Source organism: Mustela putorius, unplaced genomic scaffold, assembly GCF_011764305.1.
Source record: "Mustela putorius furo isolate JIRA1106 unplaced genomic scaffold, ASM1176430v1.1 tig00537248_pilon_pilon_pilon, whole genome shotgun sequence".
In the NCBI taxonomy this organism is placed as follows: Eukaryota; Metazoa; Chordata; class Mammalia; order Carnivora; family Mustelidae; genus Mustela; species Mustela putorius.
The window spans coordinates 4,516,167-4,535,533 of record NW_025422387.1 but is presented as its reverse complement, the minus strand read 5'-3'; the positions used below and the strand labels follow the sequence as shown (position 1 = coordinate 4,535,533).

General features: G+C 40.8%; 1 protein-coding gene across 1 annotated transcript in view; it reads left to right on the top strand.

Moving 5' to 3' along the window:
* KNTC1 (kinetochore associated 1) overlaps positions 1 to 19,367 on the top strand; it is a 77,754-nt gene that overhangs the window by 36,550 nt on the left and 21,837 nt on the right. The window contains exons 31-44 of the mRNA XM_045073508.1: positions 404 to 523; positions 2,691 to 2,763; positions 3,372 to 3,439; positions 7,025 to 7,305; positions 8,122 to 8,294; positions 8,755 to 8,852; positions 9,496 to 9,634; positions 10,399 to 10,455; positions 10,949 to 11,112; positions 11,670 to 11,774; positions 12,136 to 12,264; positions 12,908 to 13,024; positions 14,027 to 14,136; positions 16,991 to 17,198. Coding sequence (XP_044929443.1) covers positions 404 to 523; positions 2,691 to 2,763; positions 3,372 to 3,439; positions 7,025 to 7,305; positions 8,122 to 8,294; positions 8,755 to 8,852; positions 9,496 to 9,634; positions 10,399 to 10,455; positions 10,949 to 11,112; positions 11,670 to 11,774; positions 12,136 to 12,264; positions 12,908 to 13,024; positions 14,027 to 14,136; positions 16,991 to 17,198 — 1,842 coding nt within the window. The remainder of the gene's footprint in view (positions 1 to 403; positions 524 to 2,690; positions 2,764 to 3,371; positions 3,440 to 7,024; positions 7,306 to 8,121; positions 8,295 to 8,754; positions 8,853 to 9,495; positions 9,635 to 10,398; positions 10,456 to 10,948; positions 11,113 to 11,669; positions 11,775 to 12,135; positions 12,265 to 12,907; positions 13,025 to 14,026; positions 14,137 to 16,990; positions 17,199 to 19,367) is intronic.

The following is a 19,367-nucleotide window of genomic DNA, read 5'->3' as shown; positions in this document are numbered from 1 at the left end:
ATCTATGGTTTCTTTAAAAGTATTTTATGACTAGCTATTGGGCTTTCATATTCTTTGGTGTTTATGAAACATAGACTCGTGTTTTTTGTACACCGTAGGACCCTTTGATTCCAGAAAAGGGCATGCATTTTCTTTTTCTATTTTAAATGTCTTTATTCTGATATAATTCTATAACCATGAGCATAGTTAAGAATTATGAAATACAAAGGGGTGTATTTGAATTTAATTTTTTTTGTTTGCGGTCATCAAAACCAGAGTTATCAGCCTTTTTAAAACATTAGATCATATTCTATTTTTTTAAATGCTGTCTTTTCACCTTTAAATAGAAAAAAGCAAGAGGTAAGTCTAAACTGTCCTTTACAAGTACCAGCTGTTTTTTCTTCCTTTCAAACACTGTTTATAGGGCGAAGACTGTATCCTTCTGTTGAGGTCTTTGCCTCCTGCTGAAGCCGAGAAAACTGCAGAACGGGTAATCATATGGGCACGGTTGGCATTACAAGAAGAACCAGATGATTCCAAAGAGGTGAGATTTTCACTAAATACAGATGAATCCAGTATTTATGGATAGTCATCAACAGGATAGAAAAGATAGATAAGCAGATAGGAATATCTCCTCTTCTCTCCGCTAGAACATCCTAATGTAAAACTCTTTGTATAAATTTGCTGCATAGAAAAGAGCCACATATGGCTGTTTTGGAGCAACGGCTTGAGCCCTCACTGATAATCTGGGATCTACAAACCAGAAGGATTAATTGAAGTAGATGTTGTACATGAAGGGTTTTCCATAAACCTTTGCAATATAATTTCGTGTTATATAGGACATAGTCATTACTGTCAAATAATGACATCAGCCACACCCAGTTGATTAAGCATCCAGCTCTTGGTTTTGGCCAGGTCATGATCTCATGGATCATGAGATTGAGCCCCACATCAGGCTCTAAGCTCAGTGGGGAGTCTGCTTGAAGATTCTCTCCCTCTGCCCACCCCCCACTCATTCTTGCTTCTCTCTCTCAAGTAAATAAGTTTTAAAAAGTCATGTCAGGGGCGCCTGGGTGGCTAAGTGGGTTAAAGCCTCTGCCTTTCGCTCGGATCATGGTCCCAGGGTCCTGGGATGGAGCCCCACATCGGGCTCTCTGCTCAGCGGGGAGCCTGCTTCCCTTCCCCTCTCTCTGCCTGCCTCTCTGCCTAATTGTGATCTCTGTCAAAGAAATAAAATCTTTTTTAAAAAAAAAGTCATGTCAGCCACAGAATGCATGGAAATCTAAATAATCTTAGAACATTGAAACCTGGGAAGTTTCAAGAGCGCCAGTTCTCTTTAGGGAGGTGAGGAACCAAATACCTAATTTATTCAGGATAGTTGGGAGATATATATATATATATATATATATATATATATATATATATATAAAATCCTTTAGAGATAGTTATCCCTCAACCTCTCTCAGCAGTCCATCTCAGTAATTTTTTTGCCTTTAGGGAAACTAGTTTGGTTATTTTGGCATCAAATATTTATTATGCTTTTACTATACTGGAGGCCTTAGGTTAAATACTTTAAATGAACTGTCTACACAGTTGTGAGATCGTTCCTGTTCTCAGCTCCTTATAGATTAAGTGCAGAAAATAACATTTTAAGGGCACCTGGTTGGCTCAGTTGGTTGAGCATCTGCCTTTGGCTAAGGCTTAGGTCATGATCCCAGGGTCCTGGGATTGAGCCCCACATTGGGCTCCTCGCTCAGCAGGAAGTCCGCTTCTCCCTCTGCCCCTTCCGCCCTGCTTGTGCTCTCTCTCTTTCAAATTAATAAATTTAAAAAAAAAAAAAAGCCTAACATTTTGAAATAAGTGACTTTTGCAAGCTTATTAGAAAGTGGCAGAACCTCAGCTCAAACTCTGATAGCAGAGTCCGTATTCTTAACCACCAGCTTGGACTGTACCCCGTAGTGGAAATGTTGGAGTACTTTGTGTCGTCCTAGCACTGTCTAAGCGTTTCATGTACACTGCATCTTTAAAGCTTTTCCTTCTTTGATTTTTCTTGTCTTTTTGTTTGTTTTAATGTTGTCGGTCTTCAAAATAATGATTATTTCTTGGACTTTCATTCTCTGAACTTAAACAACTTCAGTTCTTTTTGACTTTTCCAGAGAACTTTGCCTAATGTTTTGTTAAATAATAAAAACTATTAAAAAAGCGAAACTGGGGTGCGTCGGTGGCTCAGTGGGTTAAGCCGCTGCCTTCGGCTGAGGTCATGATCCCAAGGTCCTGGGATCAAGCTGCGCATTGGGCTCTCTGCTCAGCAGGGAGCCTGCTTCTCCCTCCCCAACCCCTGCCTGCCTCTCTGCCTACTTATGATCTCTGTCTGTCAAATAAATAAATAAAATCTTTAAAAAAAAAAAAAAAGTGAAACTGGAGTGACGGTTAATTATAGTGTAGCCAAAAGGTGATTTGTGGGATTTGTATATTCTTGGTATTTCTAAACTATATATCCAAGCACTCATACTGGTGTCTTCATGTTTACCTTCTGTGTAATTCAGTTATGATCCATTTTGCAGCTGCCTGACATCCTCTAACATGGATCTCCCATTTTTTCCACATTTTTTACTGTTTTTTCCTGATTTTGTGGCATTTATATATTTGTCTGTATGTATACTAAGTGGCAAGTAAAGAAAGCAGATTTCATTTTCTATTTTTCTTTTCAGGACAAGGCCTGGAGAATGTCCGTAGCGAAGACATCCGTAGACATTCTTAAAATACTGTGTGACATCCAGAAAGGTAGACTGTACCTCTCTGCCCTCACCTCGGGTTTGTTCTGAAGCTTGCCCTTTTCAGAAAGTAGCATCGATGACAGGCCTCCTCCTTCCCCCCTGGTTTTTCTGGCTTTAATTATCTCCATTGATCCCACTCGTTTTTCCTCATGAAAAGTCTTCCTTGCTTTATTTTCTTGATTGCCAGTGTTGAAACAGAAGCATCTAAAAATCAGCTTATCAACTACATTCTTCAGTAAACGGTTTAAGGCTACACTAGATTTCCTCAGTGCCTTGTCCTTATTGCTCATGTTTTTCACTTATCATTTGGTCATGATCAGGCAAAAACCTATTTAAACTTGAACTTAAGTAAAACATTAACAAAGAAATGCTCTTGGGGAAAAAAGCTACAATTTATTTCAGAAAAATTGTCATTTCTCTTTTTTACCCATAAATTTCTCTTTTCTACCTTCAGATAGAATAATTAGATTTCTTTTTGTACTTAAATTCTCTTACCTCAGCTTCTGAAAAGACTTGAGATGAGAAAACCAGATCCAACTAAAATTTTAGCTTTTAAAAATTCTCACAGTACGGAAACTTGGACGTCTGCTGTAACTTTAAAAAATTTAATTACAGACAATCTACAGAAGAAGGATGAATGTGAAGAAATCCTGAAACTATTTAAAGTTGTTGCTAGCTTGCAGGTAAAGATGTTGGTATATTGAACATTATTACTTTACTAATTACATTACTAATGAGTGAACTTGACATAAATGATTAGTCTTAAAATTTTCTGTGCTAGCCTTCAGGAATTTTTAAATACAGCATAATGGTTTCCCTTTTCTCTGTCTCTGTCATTTAAAAAACAACCTTATAGAGATATAATTCATATACCACACTATTCATCCATTTAAAGTGTGTAATTCAGGGCACCTGGGGGGCTCATTTGGTTAAGTGTCTGCCTTCAGCTCAGGTCATGATCTCAGGGTCCTGGGATCGAGTCCCCATTGAGCTCCCTGCTCGGCGGGGAGCCTGCTTCTCCCTCTCCCTTTGCCCCTCCCCCCAGCTAGTGCTCTCACTCTGCTCTATCAAAAAAAAAAAACAAAAAACAAAAAAACACCACTTCCATGAAACAAATAAAGTGTATAATGACTGGTTTGGGTATATTATTAAGTTTTCGTAATTGTGGTCACAATGTAAAATTTGCCATTTTAGCCATTTTTCAATATATACTTCAGTGACATTAATTATATTTACAGTGTAATATGACCTTCAACTCTATCTGCTTTTCATCACCTCTGGCAGAAACTCTGCTTTTTATTCATTTTATCCATTTTTACCCATTAGGCAGCAGCTCCCCACTCCCTTTTCCTTCCAGCCCCTGGTAACCTCTGATCTGCTTTCTGTTTCTGAATCTGCCTATTCTGTATATTTCCAGTATAAGGGGAAGCACGCAATATTTATCCTTTCATGTCTGGCCTCTTTCAGGCAGCATGATGTTTTCAGGGTTCATCCCCAGTGGAGCAGGTTTCAGTGCATCATTCCTTTTTACGGCTACATGTTCCACTGTATGGATGGACCACGTTTATTTATTCCTCTGTTGATGGACCCTTGGGTTGTTTCTCCTTTTTGGCTGTTCTGAGTAGTGCTGCGGTGAGCCTGGTGAGCGAGACACCGGAACCACTACTCAAACCCCACCTGTCTGGCCCCAGTACCCTTGCTTATTCTATTTGGCACTGTCTCAGCAGCAGTAAACAGTTAAAATGAGATTACTGAAAATAAAAAAAATGTATATATCCTTTAAAAATCATGAAATACGTTGACTCTACACAGAAGCTGCATTCCTTTGGGAAAAGATCCACATTGAAAAAGGAAAACCGGGTGCCTGGGTGGCTTAGTTAGTTCAACGACTGCCTTCGGCTCAGTTCATGATCCTGGGGTCCTGGGATCGAGTCCCACATCAGCCTACCCCTGCTCTGTGGGGACACTGCTTCTCCTTCTCCCTCTGCCTGCTGCTCCCCTGCTTATGCTCTCTCTCTCTCTTTCTTTGTCAAATAAATAAATAAATAAAACCTTTTAAAAAAGGAAAGAAAAAAGAGAAACTCCTTGGTTTAATCACTTCCATGTTTATCTTTGACTAGATTATTCATGGATGATACATAATTCAAAAGGTTTTTAAAAATGGTTAAAATGGTAAGTTTTATGTTATGTATATTTTACCACAATAAAAAATAAACTTACTAAAATTCTGTACTGCATGTTGTAAACAATAAGAAATTAATTCTTTGATCAAAAAAAAAAAAAAGCTTAAAAGAATAGGGCACCTAGGCTCAGGGGGTTAAACCTCTGCCTTCAGCTCAAGTCATGATCTCAGGGTCCTGGGATCTAGTTCCGCATCGCATCGGGCTCTCTTCTCAGCAGGGAGCCTACTTCCTCCTCTCTCTCTGCCTACCTCTCTGCCTACTTGTGATCTCTCTCTGTCAAATAAATAAATAAAATCTTAAAAAAAAAAAAAAAAAGAACATATAGTGCAAAACAAGTCTTCCTTCTGTCTTAACACTCCCAGCTCTTCAGTTTCCCACATTAAGTGCCACCACCAACACCAGTTTGTTGTGTATTTTTCCAGAGATAGTCTATGGTTACATAAGCAGAAACATTTCTGTGGTTCCTAGTAAGGCAGGAGCTGCGACATATAACAAATCTTATCCATAGTAAATATAGGAAATACTATATTTATTTCTATGAGTAAGTATTTATTTCTGTGAGTATATCTACATGAGGCATCCCTTTGGGAAAGATCACTAATATTTTGGGGGAAACGTCAGTTTCAAAATTTTACATTTTATAAATATTGCTGCACCATAGATCAAGTTATACAACCATCAAAAATAGTATTTGTGGTGAGGGGCCTGGGTAGCTCAATCGGTTAAGCAACTGACTCTTGATTTTGACTCAAGTCATGATCTCAGGGTCGTGGGATCGAGCCTGACTGCTTCCCTCCCTCTGCCTCCACTCCCCTGACTCATATATCCTCTCTCTCTTGCTCATTCAAATGTTGTGGGGGTTTGGGGGGTGGTTTTGTTTTGGTTTTTTTTTAAGATTTTATTTATTTATTTATTTATTTGACAGGCAGAGATCACAAGTAGAGAGGCAGGCAGAGAGAGAGGAGGAAGCAGGCTCCCTGCTGAGCTGAGAGCCTGATTCGGGGCTCAATCCCAGGACCCTGAGATCACTACCCGAGCTGAAGGCAGAGGCTTAACCTACTGAGCCACCCAGGCGCCCCTCTCTCACTCGTTCAAATAAATTTTTAACTGACTGAGCCACCCAGACTCTCTCTTAAATAAATCTTTAAAAAACAGTAGTATTATTTGTGGAATCTATGTAGTGATGAAGAGAGGGGAAATGCCATAGAGTTAGCTGCAGAAGGTAATACATGAAATTACCCACACAGCCACCAAATGCTGGTGAAGAGACACTCAGGCAATACCAAATCGTCACTGTTTATTAGGTTAACCATTTCTCAGCTCAGGTGTGTTTGTGCCCAGGGGACGGTATCTGAAGATATTTTTGATAGTCACAAGTAGTGCATGGAGGATGCTGGTGGCATCCAGTGGCTAGCGGCCAGGGACACTGCTATGATGGGCAGGCAGCCCCCACAAGAAAGAATGATCCGGCAAGACTGAGAAACCTTGCTCTAAAGTGTGGCATCAAAACAGAAGGTCTAGAGGTTATGGTTCATCAGAAGAACATGTGACTCTTGATTTTAGGGTGGTGAGTTTGAGCCCCAAGTGGGGCTTAAAGATTACTTAAAAAAAAAAAAAGAAGAAGAGCTGACTTACTGTCACTACTTCTTGGTAACCTTCCGAGGGCCTCTGGGATTTTTTAATTGGGTCAGAAAAATAAATTCTAGGTCTGGAATTAGCGGCCAACCAGGAGTTATTACAGAGAAGAGCAAAGCTGGGTTCTTCGAGCCGCCAGCATGGAATCACCCAAATCTAATACTTAATCTGTCCCTCCTGCTAGTCTGGGCCCCCCCACGACAGAGAATGACACTGAGAAATGGTGTCAATAGCGCTGACATGGAGAGAATCCTGAGTTAAGATGGCTTTTCCTGTTTTCCAAACTTTTTCTAATACTATGACTTTCATAATTTGAAATATGAAGTCTCGAATCTTTAATTTACAAGGGAATAGTCTTTGAGGCAGAAATAAGGCAAGGTTTGAGCCTGGCCAGTGGTTTTTTAACAGCATGAAGTAAACAGATGTGCGCTGTCCTGCTTACCTTGCTAGGAGAACTTCGAGGTCTTCCTGTCCTTTGGAGATTACAGCAACAGTGCCCTGGTCGCAGAGCTCCGGGAACAGTACATCAGAGCCCACGAAGTCACGCAGACCCAGCACAAATCCCGGGGCACCGCGGAGCCTACAGCCCGTGAGGGCAGGAGCCTCAGCACTGAGTCCAAGCTACACAGACAGGCGCTGGCGCTGCAGATGTCTGTGCAGGAGCGGGAGGCCGAGCTGACCTGGAGAGCCTTAAACCACGGGAATGTGGAAGCAGCGCTGGCCAGGTGCAGGTGAGTCCCACCGTGCACGAGCACGGCTTGGCGGAAAGGAACACTGGCTTCTGTAACTTCTGTGGTGGTGGGATCAGGTCAGTGACATTTTCATTTTCATGGTAGTCATTCTTGGTTTCTCACTCTCAGACCCTAGTTTGGACTTCGGGGTCAGAAAGTTGTAGCCTAGAGGTGCTGGGGTGGCTCGGTCAATTAAGCATCCCGACTCTTGATTTTGTCTCAGGTCAAGATCGCAGGGTTGTGAGATCGAGCCCCGCATCGGGCTCCACACTGGGTGTGGAGATTCTCTCTCTACCCCTCCACTCCCCCTCATTCTCTCTCTCCCTCTCTTTAGAAAAAAGAAAGTCGTAGCATAGAAGGCAAGTAAGTAACATGGAGTCGTGGGTAAGCTAACTATTGAATTTCGTTTGCCTTTGCACTCTGGTTAATGGCGTCCCAAGTAAGTTTGAAGACAAAGCACATTAGATACCATGAATACAGCATAAAGACATTTTAAACGATGGTGGTTGTCAAATATATATACTTTTTTTTTAAGATTTTATTCATTTATTTGACAGACAGCGCAAGTAGGCAGAGAGGCAGTCAGAGAGAGAGGAGGAAGTAGGCTCCCTGCTGAGCAGAGAGCCTGATGCAGGGCACGATGAGCCCGATGGGGGCTCGACCCCAGGACCCTGGGATCATGACCTGAGCCGAAGGCAGAGGCTTTAACCCACTGAGCCAACCAGGTGCCCCGGTGGTCCGATATTAATCCAAGAAAGGCAAATGCATTTGCTTTTGCTCTGCGTGCTCTAACTTCCAACACACCCTTTCTTCCAGAGACTTATTTAGGTATCACTGCAATGAGGACACCGGGAAATTGCTGTTTCTGACATGTCATAAGCTTTGTCACATGTTGGCTAACGACGTTCCAATGGCAACACCTGTCGGCCTCAATCTTCCTTCCGAAATACATGCTCTAGCTTGCCAAGCTGCCACCATCTGCAGCCCAGGTGACAAGATTTATAATATACATAGCTTTGTTTCATGCTGGGCTCCCACATGCTGTCTCTGTACCATTGGATGTTGCCATAAGGACAGAAGATCATTGTCTCCATTTTCTAAAGAGCCAGTTATAATCAATCCTCTACAGGGATTCCTATTTGAAAATATTTACAGGTATTAACAATGTCATTTCCGACTATTGATACTCACTTTAATGGCATTGTGAAATTCCTTACCTCTGCATCTATGATCTTCTCATCTGAGCTTAAGGAAAAACTTGAACTGCATTATTTACGGTAGTCAGAGGTTTGTGGAAGCTTTTCTCTCTACCTTGTGGCTTTCCTCAGAATTTTGAATGGTAGTTACTGGAAGATTGTTTTCTTTTTTTTTTCTTTTTTGGAAGATTGTTTTCATTATCCCAAACACATGAAATATTTGTATAATGATTTTTCCCCATTTTTCTTTCAGATTTTTTACTAGATGCTTTAGAACTATGTAAATATACCTTAACGGCAGTAGAACTTTCCAGACAGTGCCAAATGGATGACTGTGGAATTCTAATGAAGGTAATTGCTTTCGAATTTCTTTTTCTTTTTTAAAGATATTATTTATTTATTTGACAGACAGAGATCACAAGTAGGCAGAGAGGCAGAGAGAGAGAGGAGGAAGCAGGCTCCCCACCAAGCAGAGAGCCCCATACGGGTCTCGGTCCCAGGACCCTGGGATCATGACCTGAGCTGAAGACAGAGGCTTTAATCCACTGAGCCACCCAGGCGCCCCACTGAATTTCTTTTCCTTAAATAAAACCCCACCCATCCTTTATGTACCACTTTTAAATCACTCACGTACTTTACAAAAATAATGAACCTACCTCGTGTGTTTTCTTATTCGAGCCTGGAAAACTTAAGGGCATGAGACCTCTTTTCCTATCACATTTATGGGCTAATTTAAGTTGCATTATGTTTTTGAAATGTTGGGCCTCAATCCCAGCATCTCTGGACATTGTCCTTCTCTTAGAGTAGCAATTTACTTTAAAATGGTGTTATTATAAGCCACAGACCTGAAAAAACAGACTTCATGGTTCGTTTTGACCCTCAAAACTGCATTTGGCTCTAATACATCTATCTGCCCATGGGTTCTGCCTGGTGGAGGTGGCAGTTGTGTTTTGGAGTATTTACTTGTGTCATCTCCATGTGGTTTGGTGTTCAGACTTCCTTCGGAACTCACAAAGATCCCTATGAAGAGTGGTCTTACAGTGACTTCTTCAGTGAAGATGGGATAGTCCTTGAGTCCCAGATGGTGCTCCCGGTTATTTATGAATTGATTGCATCGCTTGTGCCTCTTACCGGTAAATGTCACTTGTGTTGTTGTTTTCCATGTATTTCTGCCTTATGCAAGGTTTTTTTTTTTTTTTTTTAAGATTTTATTTATTCATTTGACAGACAGAGATCACAAGTAGGCAGAGAGGCAGGCAGAGAGAGAGGAAGGGAAGCAAGCTCCCTGCTGAGCAGAGAGCCCTATGCAGGGCTCGATCCCAGGCCCCTGGGATCATGCCCTGAGCCGAAGGCAGAGGCTTTAACCCACTGAGCCACCCAGGCGCCCCAGCCTTATGCAAGTTTAAACTGCAGAGATTTGGGCGCCTGGGTGGCTCAGTGGGTTAAACTGCAGAGATTTGAAACTAGAACTCTACACAGTACTATGGTGAGTCTCACAGGCATAATGCGAGTGAAAGAAGCCAAACACAAAAGAAGGCATACTGTCCAATTCCATTTACATAAAGTGCAAGGATAGGCGACAAGGAAGCCGTGCTGTTGGATATCAGGGGAGTGGCTGGTTAGGTTACCCTTGGGGATGGGTAGTGACTGGAATGGAGGCCAGCAGGGGCTTCAAGTGCTGGTGAGGTTTGTTTCTTAGTTTGGGTGCTGTTATGTGGATGTATGCACTTTTTCAGGTTGTACACTCATCTGTGTATTTTTCCGTATACACTTAAAATTTTTATTTAAAGTGGCAGTTTGCTTTAGGACATTATTTGATAATAGTATAATATTTAAATATCTCTTAGAATATGAATGAGTTGTTTTATTTATTGTTATGTACTTTACTCTCTTGTAGAAAGCAAGAGACATCCCTTGGATTCGACAAGCTTACCATACTGCTCTATTAATGAAGGTATTTGACGTCAGAAATGTACATATTGTGTTATGATTTTATAAATACACCAATATGGAAATTCCTTGAAATCCTGAATATGAGTCTGCCTTAATGTTCTTGAGGTGGTTACTTAGTTATTACTGTTACAATGTTATTCTTCTGAAAGATCAGTAAAGTGTGTCATTTGGCTTGTAACAGTAACTTTTATGTATCTATTCATAAATTTTGCTCTTTCCAATAGGGAAGTGGGTTTTTCTCAGCTAAAGACTTAAGCATCTCAAAATAGACAAATTACAATCAAACTTAGTTATTTTCTGGCTTAAAATCAAGCCCATGTTAATTCTCTTACTTACTCACTTTGAGAACCAAAATATATGAACATCCTCTACATTAAAGATGTAGCTTGTCTCTGGAAAAAATTTTCAGTAATGTGATCTTTCTTTCTTTGAGGAAAAAATCTAAATGGATTATAATACTGCTACTGAAATAAAATACTTTTATCATTCCACAGGAGACAACCTTATTTTACCTATTATAAACTCCATCTCTGCCCTGCTCCAGAACCTTCAAGAATCTAGCCAGTGGGAGCTGGCCCTAAGATTTGTCATTGGTTCATTTGGTACCTGTCTTCAGCACTCTGCATCTAGCTTCATGAATGCCAGTCTGAGCGGAAAGGTATAGTTTGGAGAACAAAAGCTTTCACTCCAGGTGTATATAGATACAAAAGCTCTGCCAAACAAAGGAATTTGAAGTCCGCATTTTCTCGTTTGGCTCTGGAGCAAGGACACTGATAATTTGTCAGATGTAAGAAACATTGTTGAGCAGCTGCTAAGATTTGGGTTCGGTTCAGGGTTCTTGTGCACTTTTCATACTCGATCTTGACAACAACCCTGAGAGTCTCCATTTTGCAAATGAGGAAGCAGACTGCGAGAAGTGAGATCCGTCGCCCGAGCTTTTATGTTGCAGTGGTGTGTCACCTTATTCCAAACCCAATAAGTGGTCTCATTCCACCCCATTAGGTCGAAACTTTATCTTTCACGCGCCAGTCAATTCCACCACCCAGCGCCACCCTCCCCCTGCCCCGCCCACTGTGGTCAGTCATCGTAAATTAAATGCCAACACATTTTTCATATGATGATGAATTTTCAAAGTTCTTTAATATTTGAGGAAAGTTTTCAGAATGATGCATAGCTAGAAATGGGCCTAAAAATTCTTTTATTCTTTTCTAAAAGTTGTTTGGAGAGGCCACATTAGTTAAATCAAAGCATGTTGTTATGGAATTGAAAGAGAAAGCTGTTACATTTATCAGGGGAAATGCTACAATATTACTGCACAAAGTGAGTATCTGTTCTTGGTAAGCTGTCTCTCTCTCTCTTTTTTCTTTTTTTCCCTCTTCTGGTTGCTTCTGATTTCTCAGTGAGGATAAGAGTGAGGAGGGGGAGGGGGTGTTGGGGGTTTGAAGAGAAGTGATAGAATTGTCATGCCATATAGAACTTGCTAGAGTTGTTTCCTTAAATCTGTGATAACGATAAAGGATGTTAAAACAAAACAAACAAGTTAGAACTGAGTTACTTTAAATAACTTTTCATGAAACACTTATTCTTCCCTTGGGTCTGTAATTAAATTCAGTAACAAGCCTTCAGAGACCAAATTCCGTTTTGATTGTAAAGAATGTTCTCCGATTCTTTCTTCTGATAGGTATTTAATTGTCGCGTGGTGGATCTTGACTTGGCCTTGGGTTACTGCACTCTCTTACCCCAAAAAGAAGTGGTTGAAAATCTCTGGAAGCTCATAGATAAAGCATGGCATAATTACGACAAAGTTTTGGTATGGCCTAAGGAAACTCAGCCTTGGTTCTTGAAGTATTAAAACATTTATGGGAAGAAATGAAACAGCTTTGCCCTCAGATCTTAAAGATTTAAACAAAAGAAACATTGAGCTCACTCACTCACTCACTCACTCACTTACTTACTTTCTACCAGCTTTTCCTTGACTCACCGGCTCACTGGTGAATGTGTATGCAGATTATAAGAATTGCTCAACTGGAAGGATTATATTTTTTTATTTCTTAAATCTGTATGCAGCCAGAAAACTTGACATCTTATAATTACCTGAGGGTATTTGAAATTTTAGACCCATGAGCCAGTTCTTTTTGAAGGACAAGTTTAACTGATGCAAAACTTGTCTTTGTTATTGTTTGTTTTAAAATTTGCTTTTTATGGGGGTTTTGTTTGCAGAATAACCAAACTTTGGCCTTTCCTTTGAAGAAAAGCCAGACTAAATTTATGGCATCATACTAAAAGTTGAATGAATGACCTGAATATCCTATGAATAATGACTGTATCAAGCAATATGTAACATTCCACCCTGTCATCCCAAAGAGAGGTTGTGAGTTTTGTTATTGGGTTTGATCTAAAAGGTGTTAGAATGTATTCTATTTGCAACTGAATTTTATATTTTAATTCTTTAGGCAATATCTCTGGTGGGCTCTCAGCTGGCCAGCCTCTATCAGGAAATAGAAACAGAGCTTAAGTTCCGTGAGCTCAGTACTGATGCCCGGTGGGGTATTCGTCTTGGCAAACTTGGTGTGAGTATTCTTTGGAGTACCATGAAATTTTGTTCATTCTGATGGTTTTTCTAAAGGGCTTTTCTTTTTTTTTTGACAGAGAGAGAGAGGTCACAAGTAGGTAGAGAGGCAGAGGCAGAGAGAGAGGAAGGGAAGCAGGCTCTCTATGAGCAGAGAGCCGGATGCAGGGCTCGATCCCAGGACCCTGAGATCATGACCTGAGCCAAAGGCAGAGGCTTAACCCACTGGACCACCCAGGCGCCACAATTCTGATGATTTTCCCCAGGAAAACTTAAAGCAAAGATCTCATTGTCTGTTTCTTTAGAGAAAAGATGTATATTGTGGATGCATAGATTTTAGTTATATTAAGTATACCCATTGGTGTTTTCAAAGAAATAAGGACCGTTGGCTTCATTTCCTTTTTTCTATATTTTTAAGGAAATTAGGAGGGGCTTGACATATTTATCTGCTCAGCTTTCTCATTTATAGAAATATTTATCTAGTATTAAGATCTAAGGTGTTTCAGACCTAGCCTTTAGTCTGATATTTCTGTGCTGCTGTTTGGTTAAAGATAACATCAGTGTATACACAGGTATACCAAAGTTTAAGAACTCCTGCTAGGGAAACATCATTTTTCACTTTGTAAAAACAAACGAAACTATTTTCTTTACGCTGTGCATGAGAAACATTTTACCTTATTGGCGAACAGTAGGCTTATCAGGAATGTAATCACTGCAGAAATGGTATGTGTTTTGAAGCCTAATTTGTATGCAGTAGTAATGGGACTGATAACCAACCACTTGACTGATGAAGTGCCCCAGGTTAGAGTGACTAAGAGAGATACTGGATCCACAGTCAAATATACCTGAAATCTCAGAATGATGCTCAAGTTGAGTAGGGTGATTTAAAAAAAAAAGTTGGAGGAGTCTAGAGAAATATTTCTCTATAAAAAAGCAAATCACTGTTGTATCCTTATTGTAGTAAGTTTTACTTTTTTTTTTTTTTTTTGCTTTTTGTTTCTAGATTTCTTTCCAACCTGTTTTTAGGCAACATTTTCTCACCAAGAAAGACCTCATTAAAGCACTCGTAGAGAATATAGATATGGACACAAGCCTCATTCTGGAATATTGCTGGTAATTCTTTAAACCTTAGTGATATTTTTTGCTGTTAGCTTAACGAACTGGAAGTCTTTACTGCAAGAACATGATAATACAGAGGATTATTCCTCGTGGTCCATGGACCTCTGGTGTTTACTTTTGTTCATCCCTAAACTGAGTAAACCCCAGAACCAGATTAAATTCTTGTATTATCACCCTTTCAATTCACTGTTAAGCGTTTCCCAGGCTTGCCTCTTGATGAGCAGGACCAGGGGCACCTGATCTAAAATACAGATTCCTGGGCCCCTCCCTGGTGGTTCTGACTCAGCAGATCTGGGCCAAAGCCCAGGAATCTAATCCTTAATTTCTAGGTGATCCCCATGTTCAGGAAAATTTGGGAATATTGTTACTGAGCAATTGAACTTGTAAATCAGATTAACTCAGGGGCAGGGTTGTTTTATTAAGACATAATGAAAAGTATGATTTAGGGAGAATTTGTAAAAGTAATTTAGTAAGTGAATAGAGAAAACTAAGGCTGAATGTTTTGTTTGTAGCTATGGATAGGTAACAGTTCACCGTGATGAGTAGGAATAAATACTGTCTCAGGCATTTATTTAATAAATAGGATGACCATTTTGCTGTTACGTTACCAGTTTCAAAGTGCTTTCACACACACCACCATTTAACTTTTTATAATTTTTTTAAGATTTTTTAAAGATTTTATTTGACAGAGATCACAAGTAGGCTGAGAGGCAGGCAGAGAGAGAGGGGGAAGCAGACTCCCCGATGAGCAGAGCACCCAATGCAGGGTTCGATCCCAGGACCCTGAGATCATGACCCGGGCTGAAGGAAGAGGCTTAACCCACTGAGCCACCCAGGCGCCGCTTTTTACAATTTTTATTGCATACTATCATCAATTTATGTATGAGAAAACAAACCCATACTAGGTGACCTGCTCAAGGTCAAATAATAAGGGACTGCTTTTAAAATACCAACAGTGCTGTAGCCCTCATCCAGTTGGTGGCAGATGAGTGAAGTCCGAGTTACTGGGTATCCAGCTCTTCCGTGGATGGAGGACAGGGCAGTGGACCCTGGCTGCCACCATCCCGAACCCTCAAGTCAAAAGCTTCAGGGTGCTCATACTTCTAAGCAGCTTTGACTAACTGTACTTTGAAATAACAGAACCATGCCGTTCTTTAGGTTAGCTGCAAATCCGGAATGGGGTGTCACACTATCTCGTTTATTAATTTGAACTCCCGGCAGATTTTGGTATGTGGTTTTGTCGTACTGAGCCCTTTTCTGCAATGTAAATAGCTAGAATAATGTCAAGTTCATTTTACATTCTTGTTGCTCTTGTGGCATTGATGATTGGTCTTTGATAGTGACAGTTTTACCCCGAGGAGTCCAGCTGAATAAATTTAGATGGCTTTTAGAATTTTAGGGAAAGACTTTAAAATGGTTCTACCTAAAGCTTTTCTTGATATTTCTGTTATTCTGTGCAGCAGATTAAACTACCATCTTATTGAGCCATCTGGGTGGCTCGGTGGGTTAAACTACCATCTTATTAATAGGGCTTAAAACATTGGAATTGTCTGTCTATATTAACCTCAATCTTTTTCTTAAAGATTATTTGATTATTTATTGGACAGAGAGAAAGCATGATCACAAGTAGGCAGAGCAGCAGGCAGAGAGAGAGAGCAAGGAACCCTATGCGGGGCTCGATCCCAGGACCCTGAGATCATGACCTGAGCCAAAGGCAGAGGCTTAACCCACTGAGCCACCCAGGCGCCCCAACCACATTCTTTTTTTTTTTTTAATTTGTCAGAGAGAGAGAGAGAGCGAGCACAGGCAGACAGAGTGGCAGGCAGAGTCAGAGGGAGAAGCAGGCTCCCTGTGGAGCAAGGAGCCCGATGTGGGACTCGATCCCAGGACGCTGGGATCATGACCTGAGCCGAAGGCAGCTGCCCAACCAACTGAGCCACCCAGGCGTCCCCCCAACCACATTCTTAATTTTTAAGTCTTTATTATTTTTCTAACTCAGATGGAACATACTCAAATCAAAGCTCTACATAATCTCACCCTTCAGGAATAATTACTGTTAAAAGAGTTTGGGTTCTATTGTTCTTTTATTTCCCCTATGCAAATGCTGACATGCATTCTTGACATTCCTCAACAACAGAATCCTACTTTACAAACCATTTTGTAGTATGCATCATTCACTTAGCAGGATGTCTTACCGGACTGGTATGTAGAGCCCTTCCTCAGCTCTTGAACACTGGTATTCTTTTTTATGAACAGATTATTCAACTGGCCCCTCATTGATGGGTGACTGAGTGGCTCTCAGTTTTTAAATATTACAAACAGTTGTTTCAGTGGACACCCTTATACGTGTATCTTGGCTATTTCTGTGAAATGTGTGAAAGTAGAATTGCCCTGTTAAAGGAATTAAATATTCTCAATTTTATTACAAATTTCTTTCCAGTATTGTGCCGTGTCAACAAAGCCGCCAAGAACAAGATCTGATTTTTTTTCTAAAGTATTTATTTATTTATTCGACAGAGATCACAAGGAGGCAGAGAGGCAGGCAGAGAGAGAGAGAGAAGCAGGCTCCCTGCTGAGCATAGAGCCCGATGTGGGGCTCGATCCCAGGACTCTGGGATCATGACCTGAGCCGAAGGCAGAGGCTTTAACCCACTGAGCCACCCAGGCACCCCAAGATCTGATTTTTTTTAAAGGCAGTAATGAACTGTGATGACCGGGCTATGGTCCGATACTGAGGCTGGGCTACAAGAGGGTTGTTGGAGTCTAGTAATGGGAGCGGGTCGGGGAGAAATTGTATGGAAACACACACGCACATGGCGAAGTGAGTGTAATGGAAAACTTCTCTTAGCACATTTCAGTTGGACTGTGATGCCGCTCTTCAGCTCTTCATCGAAACACTGCTACACAACACCAGTGCCAGCCAGAGCCAGGGAGACGCCAGCACGCAGCCCGTCAAGCAGCAGCATCCCAAACTCCTGGCCAAAGCCCTGGAAATGGTTCCTCTCCTGACGAGCACGAAAGATTTGGTCATCAGTCTTAGTGGAATACTCCATAAGGTAGATGAACGGGAAGCGAATGTATCGGGTCACGTCAAGCAAGCCTCCTACCCTTAGTTCATTTAGAGACGTGGAGCACCAAGGTGGAAATGCAAGTCCTATATTTTTTAAAACTTCTAATTATTTTAGATTTCTATCTTTTTAACAGTTTAATACAGCAACTTTCTGGTCTTTTATTCCTGAAAATAGAAATAGCTTTTTTTTTAAGATTTTATTTATTGTCAGAGAGAGAGAGAGCATAAGCAGGAAAAGCAGCAGGCAGAGGGAGAGGGAGAAGTAGGCTCCCCGCTGAGCAGGGAGCCTGATACGGGACCTGATCCCAGGACTCTGGGATCATGACCCAAGCTGAAGACAGACGCTTAACTGACTGAGACACCCAGGCATCCCCAGAAATAGTCTTTTTTTTTTTTCCAGATTTTTGAAAATAGTACACATTCTTTGCAAAAGAGAGAAGTATAAGTCAAAAAGTGAGATTTCTCTATAACCCCATTCCCGTAGATAAAAATGTTAGTAGTTTGGTGACTATCTTAGGCTAATTATCCTATCCTGTTACTCTCTTTTTTTCACTTAAAATATTGTCATTACATGACAGCACACATACATCTTCTCATTTTTGACAGATAGGAATTATTCCAGGGTGTGGATGAAACATACCATATTTAACCAGGCCTTTATGAATGGACATTTAAATTGTTTGTACATTTCACTATTATAAGTTAGCGTGAGTATCTTCATATATATACCTGTTTGCCCTCTTGTCTATTTTCTTAGGAGATCTTTATGAGAATTGAAATTTTTAGGTTGAAGGTAGTTTCTTTTTTTTTTTCTTTAAGGATTGATTGATTGATTGATTGATTTGACAGACAGAGATTACAAGCAGGCAGAGAGGCAGGCAGAGAGAGAGGGAGGAAGTAGGCTCCCCGCTAAGCAGAGAGCCCGATGTGGGGCTCGATCCCAGGACCTGGTACATGATCTGAGCCGAAGGCAGAGGCTTTAAGCCACTGAGCCACCCAGGCGCCCCATGAAGGGTAGTTTCCTGAGGGAGTAAAAGTGGATGGAAGGGTGAAGAGGATTATAAGACTGTAAGAGATACTTCAGTTTTCAGTGGGTTAAAGCCTCTGCCTTCGGCTCAGGTAACGATCCCAGGGTCCTGGGATCGAGCCCCTGCATCGGGCTCTCTGCTCAGCAGGAAGCCTGCTTCCCCCCACCCCCTCCCTGCTTCTCTGTCTACTTGTGATTTCTGTCAAATAAATAAAATCTAAAAAAAAAAAAAAAAAAAAAAAAAACCTTCAGTTTTATCAGTTTTATATTTGGCCTGAAAGTCAGCCAAAAATAATGTAGACTTGCTCAAAAGTTCTAGGTCCTATAGAAATCCTATTCCCACTTAGTTCAGTGTTGTTATTCTTGTGATTTTACTTGACATTTAAGAAATGGGAATAAAAAGTAATGGTGTGTGGGCAAAACAAAGAACAAAGAGAATACTTCCTTTCTTTTTATGAGCATACATAGATGCCACCCAATTAATTTTTGCATTTCAGTATATGCTTAGAGCCAGAATGCAGTCCTTTGAGAAACTTTTGCTTGGAGGCCCACTGTTTCAGTTACATCATCACCAAGAAAAGGTTCATTTCCTCGTAGTGTACTTTTCCTGTCTTAAACGGAAGACATAGAATTCTCATTAAAAACATCTTACAAGGATGCCCCTCAGTGACTCAGTTAGTTAAGCATCTGCCTTTGACTTAGATCATGATCCCAGGGCCCTGGGATCGAGTTCTGCATCAGGCTCCTTGTTTAGCGGGGAGCCTTCTTCTCTCTCTGTCTGCTGTTCTCCCTGCTTGTGTGCTCTCTCTCTCTGACAAAAAATAAAATCCTTTTAAAAAATTTTTAAAAATATGAAATTTTACAAATTAGTAAATTTTTTATTCTTTCTAGATTTTTAGTACCCTAGGAATAGCTTTCTTTTTAAAGTCACTTTGGAAACATTTTAAAGAGCATTTATTTAGGGGCGCCTGGGTGGCTCAGTGGGTTAAAGCCTCTGCCTTCGGCTCAGGTCATGTTCCCAGGGTCCTGGGATGGAGCCCCTCATTGGGCTCTCTGCTCAGCAGGGAGCCTGCTTCCCTTCCTCTCTCTGCCTGCCTCTCTGCCTACTTGTGATCTGTCAAGTAAATA